General features: G+C 34.9%; 1 protein-coding gene across 1 annotated transcript in view; it reads right to left on the minus strand.

Annotated features, from left to right (window-relative positions):
* LOC144959560 (uncharacterized) overlaps positions 1-10,000 on the minus strand; it is a 34,199-nt gene that overhangs the window by 15,294 nt on the left and 8,905 nt on the right. The window contains exons 4-7 of the mRNA XM_078892177.1: positions 7,124-7,337; positions 5,584-5,702; positions 2,899-3,115; positions 926-1,129 (exon numbers count right to left, since the gene is read on the minus strand). Coding sequence (XP_078748303.1) covers positions 926-1,129; positions 2,899-3,115; positions 5,584-5,702; positions 7,124-7,337 — 754 coding nt within the window. The remainder of the gene's footprint in view (positions 1-925; positions 1,130-2,898; positions 3,116-5,583; positions 5,703-7,123; positions 7,338-10,000) is intronic.

Consider the following 10,000-nt stretch of genomic DNA (forward strand, 5'->3'; position numbering starts at 1 on the left):
TAAAAGAGAATAAAAAGTATACTATATTACAAGACATTATTGTTGAAATTACTAATTCATTCAAAATCATGACAAGAGAAAACAAGGAAAAATTCCAGTATTTATAAAGGGCAATATCCACTTAACGTGTTCAAAGCAATTTACAAGGGGTCCCCAGCCAACAGCAAGACTTAACATGTAAGATTAGACATGTTGCCTATTAGGCGATATTATAACATTTTTTTCAGACTGAGACAACACAGTTAACAACCATTTGACACCTGAGTACAGTGAGAAAATGTGAGTAAAGAGCCTTTTCCAAGGACTTCACTTTGAATCATTCAGAGTGGGACTCAAACCAAGGACCTCCCAATCCGTAAAAGAGTGTCAAACACATAAGACGACATTTATTTGGTCATATGGTTATTTACTCATCAGACAAAAGAGTTCAATTTCTTGTGGCATGTATCATCACTAATACCGTGTTTTCAAATGAGGTGTTTGGTTACGAAATCATGATAAATGCGGATTATAAAGCACTCATAAAGAAGAACAAATCTTTCCTGATTGCAGAGGTTTAAAGATTTCAGAATTCCAGATTATGGAGAGGAAGCTGAATAAAATATACATTGGTTTATATTTATTTATTAATCATTATACAGTGACCTCGAAGATTCAAAAGAGAAGACTGAGACTTGCGGGGCACTGCTGGAGACACAAGGAGGAGACTGAAGCAGTCTTGTGCTATGGGAACCACCTGAGTGAACCAGAAGCAGAGGCAGGCAGAATAAAACCTACATTGACTGTCTGCTAGATGACACAGGAATGGACAACACCCGGCAGCTGCGTACGCTTATGGAGGACAGGACAGAATGGCGAAGACTTGTGGCTCATGTTGGGCGCCCCAAGGGGCAGCCTAAGTAAGTAAGTAAGTATACAAACTTACTGTCATGGCGATATTGAAGAGAGAGAGTGGAATATCCATTTCCACCATCAAGTTGAGGCGCTGGGTTACCGTTAGAATGCATCCATAGGGGGACCCCAGGAGGATTACCCTTAAACGTCAGGTAGCATTGGCATGTCTTGGTGGTCCCTGCTCTAATATAATCTTGCGGACAGTCTCCCAATGCGGCTATTGGCCGTCCTGAGGCTACAGACAAGCAGGGGAAGAGGGTGACAACATAAATATAGTTTTAAATTTAAATTTCAAAAAAACAAATACACTCCACATTAATTATTCGAAGCTCTTTTGAAATAAAATCGAGAACTAGGAGACCAAACTTTTAATATTCTATTAAGGGATATTTATACATTTTACAGTCATAGCCATGCTATCCAAAACAAAAGATCCGAACTGATGACAATGTGCAGACACTCAAATAAATTCAAATTAATGGCACAAAATACTCCCGCTCCCAACCCTATTTCTTTCCATAATCCAGATTTTCTTTCTCAAACCTTTTATAGTCTAAGCTAAACAATCACTTTAAATATATTTAAAATTGAATGCAATTTGATTTGGAACCCACAAATGTCAGAGGAAGAATGGACAAACTTATAGCTTGGCTTTGGTGATGAATCAAATATGAGATCATGATGGCTTAAACTCATAGCCTGATAATTTCGATCAAATTACTTCACAATACATAGCAACGATCACCAAAAAAAAAAAAAAAGAAAGAAAAAAAGGCGAGTTGTATTCTTTAGAACTAAAAATATGAAATCCATGAAAAAATATATATCACAATTTATTATTTTTTAGCTTGAAAAATTATATCAAATGATAGTCTGTCGTCTCTTTTGTTTTGTGTCAAAATTTGAGTGTCATTTATGTTGTTGACCAACCGAATGATCCAAAATCAAAATCCTTTGTACAAACTCTATTATTGAAAGGTGTGTCACTAACGACACCTTATTTCACAAAAATTCCTACATTTTGAGTTCAACTAAATAAGAATGTTACTAAAAAAAAATTTTTATTTTTTATTTTTAGATTTATTACTTGATAATGTTGATAACAAGCTTTAATTTAACTGGTGTTTTTTTTATGTCTGTAACCTTATTTTTTGATATTCTGTGAGTTTTTGAAATTCTTTTATCACTATCAAATTTAGAGCATGGATATTTTGGTAAAGAAGTTAATTTTGGATACTTAATTTGATTTTATTCATTTGTACTTATTTAATTATTTTATCTGATGTCTTATTTAAGTATGTGTGGCTTTATTTAAATTTTTAATGAATTTCTGAAAATTGTCATTTTGCAATTCTTATTGTCATATTGGAATATTGTACAAAGTTAATTTTTTACCTTTTTAAATGCAATAATTTCAACTTTTTAATAATGTCAAAGTCTTGAAAAAATTTGGTGATTTGTCTGTGGTGCGTATTGTAAGTTCAAGAAGTTGTTTGGGATTATTATAATTAATGCTGTCAGCAGAATTTGAAAATGAGGTTTTGGCCCACTTGAAATGAGACCAGAAAGAGTTCAAAGTTTAAAGTTATATGACTTTTGAACTTATTGTCCTACCATGTTGGTTATGGTATCGAGTCTTACAATTATAGGTACTGTCTTTAACACGAAACATATTTTCTTTATGAATGATTTGAAAAATTGGTTTGAGGTAGTTATAAGAATAATTTTGAAGTCTTGAAAATGGCATTATTCTTCTGTGTTCAAGTGCTGCACCATGTGGTATGCGCTCTGAGCACCAGGATTTGTTCCTGGCATTGGAACATTTTTTCTTGATTAATGACAACCCAGCACAGCATATAATGAACTTAATTATTTGTGTTCTCTTTTATCTATTTTCCCCTTTATGTCAATAGTCTATTTCATTTCGATTTTATTAAGTGATTAAAACTTGTTCAAATGAAATGAAGAACCATGTAAATGCCATGTAGCATTATCATTACTTACTTATTGTTATTTCATCTGATGGTTTGCTAATGGCAATGGGGAACTTTTCTTGCCGATTTTCATGTTCCACAACAGCTTTAACTCTTAATCTGAAGGATGCATCCCCCATAGATGTCTTGTCCATGGTCAGAGAGCAGCGATTAGAACAACGCAGAGGTTTACCACTGCATGATGGATCCCTTCGTGATTCTCGTGCAGATGCAGCAATAAATGGGCTCTGATAAAAAATAAATAAATAAACAAGTTCAAACTAAAAATCAATCACCTGACAAATGTCAGAAAAAGTTAATAATACAGGATGTCCATGAAGTCTACAGGATGTCCATGAAGTCTACAGGATGTCCATGAAGTCTACAGGATGTCCATGAAGTCTACAGGATGTCCATGAAGTCTACAGGATGTCCTGAAGTCTACAGGATGTCCATGAAGTCTACAGGATGTCCATGAAGTCTACAGGATGTCCATGAAGTCTACAGGATGTCCATGAAGTCTACAGGATGTCCATGAAGTCTACAGGATGTCCATGAAGTCTACAGGATGTCCATGAAGTCTACAGGTTTGTCCAATGAAGTCTACAGGATGTCCATGAAGTCTACAGGATGTCCATGAAGTCTACAGGATGTCCATGAAGTCTACAGGATATCCATAAAGTCTACAGGATGTCCATGAAGTCTACAGGATGTCCATGAAGTCTACAGGATGTCCATGAAGTCTACAGGATGTCCATGAAGTCTACAGGATGTCCATGAAGTCTACAGGATGTCCATGAAGTCTACAGGATGTCCATGAAGTCTACAGGATGTCCATGAAGTCTTTAACTGATTTCAAATATGCATTATTCTTAAATTGTTATAGATATTTACATCTGGTTTTCACTATCATCTAGATAAAATCCAAACATTTATGCCCATCAGCCATAGACCCACATTGCACAACCAAATTTGCCAAAATCATCATAACTGAAAAGACCTCATTTTTCTCCCCTTCTATTTTGGAATAGCAACAGTGCGACAAAAATTGTTTGGTCAACGAGAGTGTGATCAATATCTCACTAAGTCTCATCAAATGTATAAATTATCCATGGAAATTATATAAAAATATGAGAATTTATTACTCCAGTGATTATATTAACAGCAACAGCAATAATAATAATTATAACCTATTTTATTTAAAAAGAAGGTTGGGGATCAACATTGTTCCGTACAGCCAAGGTTTTATTGTTATTATCGGGCACAGAATAACTAACAAATCTAAAAATTATAAAACTATTTTTCACACTATGATATACGAGTAACTTGCAAACCTTTCTTAAATTAAAGGTTAATTTATTGCTCCATTGATTCAAATGGTTATTTAGATTATCAGTTAGGGCTTAATCAGGAGTCCTTCGGTCTTCAGACGTCATAATTTGGTCGCTTGATCCTTGGTCACAGATATCACAATTTGGACAGCCACTAGACACTTAAACACTTATCTCCCTTATTTAATAAAAAAAAGAAATATTTTGTAAGTTTTAAAGAATTAAAAGTAAAGTGATTTGCGTTTAAAAGTATGATTTTATTCTAAAATATAAATATTAAGGTATATCTTATTTTCAAAGTAAGTAATATTCAAATTTTGACACTGTCTTCATATATGAAGATAGCGTTCACGATGCTCCTTACAAACAGCATGTCTGAACATTAAAAAAACAATAATAAATGCATCTGTCCCCTCACTCGGGCATGATGATTATGATCCGTCACTTGATATTGCGCATCATCATCTGGCAGTCCCCCCTTTTGCCAAATTCATTTGTGTGCATCTACACACTATTTCACACTATTAAATGTGGCTCTAATTGACATACTTTATTAAAATGGTTAAGTGCACTCTCAACATGAGTTGGGAGGCAAATGAGATGGAATTGATGAGCGCAACCTTTTCATCTCTCCTCGTAACCAAATTGTGCGTGGTTGTTTTGTCATTTGTTTTTAAGGGTTTTACAGCGCTTACAACACATTAAGGTCATATCAGCGCCAGTAAAAAGGAAGAAAATGGGATAGTAATAAGTTCTAGAACTACAATTAAAGCACCGAAGAAAAAGTAAGACAAAGGAAAATTGGATCAAATACGGAACAGATGCAGATTCCAAGAGCACACTATCAAAGTACTTAGTTTGAGATCACCTAAAAGTCTTATCCAGTCACAAGCACAGGTCCCCACTAAGAGGAATACACTCAAATGTTTACAAATCATATATAATATGTAAGCAAAACATAATACATTACACAATAGAGAGATGATTTACAAGGAAAAAAATATCATCTCCCAAAACTAACTATATATTTGACTGTTTCCCTCTCAGCCAGGGTATCCGGTCAGGGTCAGGGACAAAACCAAGTAATCTGATTCCGAGACAAAGACAGAAGGCTAGTTGAAAAACAGATATGGGGGATAGAAGACACAAAGTACAACTATGGGAGGTCAGGAACTCCACCCAGAATTGTGCGTTGTACGCCCCGCGACACACAGTATATACCACAAGACAAGACAGAGGGAGAAAACGAAATAAACCAAAAGTGCAATAAAAAAAACAAGGAGTATGACATTATCATACAACAAATTGCATCGTTCTGTCCCAGCAGAAACCAAGAGGATTAAGTGATTTGGTATAGGAAAAAGTGCCAAAGAACAAAAACTTACACCGTCTTTGCTGATTTGCAGACGACAGGATATTTTGTCATAGGGACTGCTGATTCTACATTCTATGATGATGACTTGATCTTTATGTATCGGTTTATCACACTCAATGCTTTGGATACCTGTGGACAGAGACAATAGTTTTGACCATTAACATTTGGGTTACTCATTGAAAAATGTCAGGCCCTCATTGAATTATGTCTCCACAAAATCCTCAATATCAAATGGTAGGATAGAATTTTGTTTTACTTTGAAGACAAAAAAAAAACAAGATTTGTGAAGGAGAACTGGTTAAGAAAGAATCTCCATGTATTGGAAGTAGAAATGGGTGATTTTCTTCCTGATGTTTTTGTTTGATATTTTCAAGACAAACATTGCCCATCTACAATTGCTGTAATGAATGTCACACTTTAATTAAAGCTTGATGCAGCTGACCAATTGATTTCTTTGACGGAAGCAATATCATAAAAATAAGTATGATGGACCTGATTGTATCTGGGTGGGGATACCAAAATCTTGCTCCAATGCAATGATGAATAAGTGAAGATGTCTGATAGTTCAGTACTTATAGATAGATTTTGGCTTGACTGCAATTTGATTCTCTACGCGACATTAATGAGGATATATCTTGAGTTAAAAGAAATATAAAAAGTGGACTAATTGAAAACATTCAATTCTCAAAGACCCCAAAGAAGAATGAGACTTGAAGAATGGTGAAGAGGAGTCAACAAAACCATCGCCTTCTGGCACAAAAACCTCAACAGCACAACAACATTGGAATATATCTTTGTTATAATATCGACATATTTTGGACTAGTAGTTGTGTGTATATAAAGGAAAAAATACATTTGCGGACCTGATAGCTAAAAAATATTATGGGCCCATGTTTTAAGTGAAATACTCTGAAACCTGAAACCCATGCATAATAATACTCCATAAAAGCAAAATTAAATCAAGCCCAAAGCTGCGTTTGATTACCAGACCTGCAAATAAATGTGCTCATAACTGCTTATCCACGAAAACCTAATTACAGAATAATAACAAATCATTCAAAAACAAACCAAAGATAATTCAAATATACACAAACATTTCTAAATTAAACTTATAGCATATTTGAAGCAAAGATGGGACTCAGCCTGAACTCTATTCAACTTGTGTATGGCAGATATTTTGTTCTGGAACGGAGGGTGCATATAAGTAGAGCAGTATAGTTACCATTATTATCATTATTATTATTATTATTATCATCATTATTATTAGTACTATTATTATTATCATTATTATTAGTACTATTATTATTATAATTATCATTATTTTTAATATTGTTATTATTATTATTATTATATTATTATTATTGGAATTAACATAAAAATTATAATAAATATTATCATCATCATCATCAACATCAACTATTTTTACCACAACCACTACCATGACCACGATCAGCACAACTTCCATCTTATAAGCACGTCTTTGAATTATTATTTTTTTTAAAATGAATTTTACTAATGAACAATGAAACACTATAATTCCTAGTGCTTACTCAAATCTAGATTATCTGAGATAACTTCTTTTTCCATGATTGGCGAGCTCCTGATAACTTGTGGAAGTATGGTGACCCTGAACTTGTAGCCATCACGGTTCAAGGTTGTGACAGGTAAGCTCATGAAGCAAGAATGGTCAAAATTTTTGCCATTTCGAGCTACAGAATCTGTTTCTTGGATGTACTTAGCTGGGACAATGTTTGAGGAAGAAGTCTGAGGATTACAGTGAATTTTTGTTGGTTATTTAAAGATGATAGAGGCGTTGATGATGATAATGATAATGAGGATGGTAGTGGTGGTGGCAGTTGTGTTGGTGGTCATGATGACAACTGCAATGATTGTAATGACTCAGCTCAGACTCGATCATTTCAAATGCTATTTATTATCAATACAGTAATTGTGATTACTAACTACAGCGACTCAGCTTGGACAAAGATTTTTCTGTAACTGACTAAACAACAAAGCATAATTTTCTTACGATGTTCCTAGGGGACAAAGAGTGCCTAAAAGTTGGCACATTCAACATTCATGCTCACACCCACCATATGCACAACGCAATATGCGTTACGCTTAATCCGAAAACTCCATCATATTCACACACAACCAAACAACTACAATACATGTAAAACCAAACAACTAGAATACATGTTACAATACCACCCAACTTAGGGATTGATTACAATTCCATGCCGTTAAACATGTATTGTGACATGGCTAACAATGATATATTAATTATAATTAAAATCAAAGAACTCTCCTCATTAAGATAAAAGCATTCTTTGAAAGTTACAGAACATCCCTATCAATTGCAACTACAAAATTCTAATTAACTTTCAATAACACAACTTAAAAAATCAGCACCAACATTCTCATATTCAACTCTGAATTTAAATCGTTGTAAAGATAAACACAATCTCATTACTCTGGGATTTTCAAATTTTGCACAATTCCGAAATATAAGAGATTTATAATCCATCCCCATATAAATCATTTTCCATACAATTATAAAGAAAATTTCTTAACTGCCCAAATGATAGCCAAACACTTCTTTTCTATGATTGAATATTTCTGTTCATGAGGCAAATATTTTCTGCTGGCAAATGCAATAGGGTGTACTTTATAATTGATCATCTGGCCTAACACGCTGCCCAAAGCCCTATCTGAGGTACGGTGCTCAATACAAATTCGTTATTAAAACTTGGTCAATGTAAAATCGGTATTGAGACCAAATGTTGTTGCTTAAGGCAAGATTAGGCCCTTTCATGAACCTCTCGCATTCCAACTTAGTCAGATGTCCTCTTTATTAAAGGTCTGATAAATGCACCGATACCACTGCAAAATTAGGTAATAATCAAGTCCAAGAAAGATTTAACTTCCTTTTTTGTTTTTGGTCTCCTACTCCCTAATCCTCTTCGGGCCTTGAGGCACATAGGGCATCCACCAGACATCTCCATTTTTTGCGATCAGCTGCTTTTGCGGTGGCTGTATTCCAGGACAGGCCTGCTTCCTTTAATTCTTTCTCCATGTTTTTGGTCTAGGAGCGTTTTTTATTTTATCAATATTATCTTCCAGCAAGCCTATTTCACCTTTGTTTAAGCTATGACCTATAAAGTCTAGCTCGGTTGTTCCCACCAGGCGCTTTGAGGGTAGTGCAGTTAAATTTGCTTTCTCCATAAGGTCCAATAGCTCAACGATAGTCCCCACGTGGTCATTAAACATTTCAGTGTGCACGAGAATGTCTTCAATGTAAGCCATCACGTTTTTCATTTCGTCGATCAATCAGCTTCTTTACAGAAAAATTCAAAGTGTCCCCAGAATTCATCATTCTGAATCGCTTGTGCAGGAATTCGAAATGCTAACTACTGGACACAAACGCAGTCTTGTGGACATCACAATCTCAAACACAAATTTGACAGTAACTTTTACTGAGGTCATTACGACTAAAGTACGTGTCCATCAAAAGGGTTTGGAAAATTTATTTGGGTTATGGGGCTGGATCTGGATCAAACTTGGTGATGACGTTGAGCTTTTTGTAGTCGACACAAACACGATTCGACCTGTCCTTCTTTACGAAAACAACTTATCATACCTTGTCTTTCCATCATCTACAATTCCTCTCGTAAAGATTAAATCTTTGGTCAAGCCCTCAAATAAGTAACAACTCAATAATTTCAAATGTTATTCATTATCAATAATGTGGGAATTGTGAATGTTTAATTCAGAAAAGTTAGTGGAGCAGGCACTTATGTTGGTAACAACAAGAGATGAAGTGAGTAGGAAAGTGCCAGAAGACAATAGAGAATAAACTTTTCGCGGCGGTGATGGGGGTTTGAACCAGCGACCTTATTGGTACGACAACTCCGGCGGAGTCGCGGGTTCAAACCCCCATCACCGCCGTAAAATTATTTTTTAAATTCTCTATTGTCTTCTGGCACTTTCCTACTCACTTCATCTCTTGTTGTTAATTGTGAATGTAAACTTAAGCGACTCAGCTCGGACAAAGATTGTTTGCAACTCACTAAACACAAAACATAATTTTCTCACAATGTTCAAAAGAGACAAATCCAATGTTCACACTCACATCCAACATATGCGCAACACAATATGCATAACACTAAACTCCAAGAACTCCATCATATTCACATACAGCTAAACAATTACATATTACCACGCCCTTTTTTCCTCATTATTTACACCATTTTATTTCTCCACCCCATTTTCAACAATACATGTACAGCCAAACCACTAGAATACATGTTACCATGATAGTGATAATGATGGTGACATCAAGGACTACTACTATGATGATGATGATGATGATGATGATGATGATGATGATGATGATGATGATGATGATGACGATGACGACAATCATG

Source organism: Berghia stephanieae, chromosome 14 (assembly GCF_034508935.2).
Source record: "Berghia stephanieae isolate SIO BIC M18660-M18661 chromosome 14, UCSD_Bste_1.3, whole genome shotgun sequence".
NCBI classification, from domain to species: domain Eukaryota; kingdom Metazoa; phylum Mollusca; class Gastropoda; order Nudibranchia; family Aeolidiidae; genus Berghia; species Berghia stephanieae.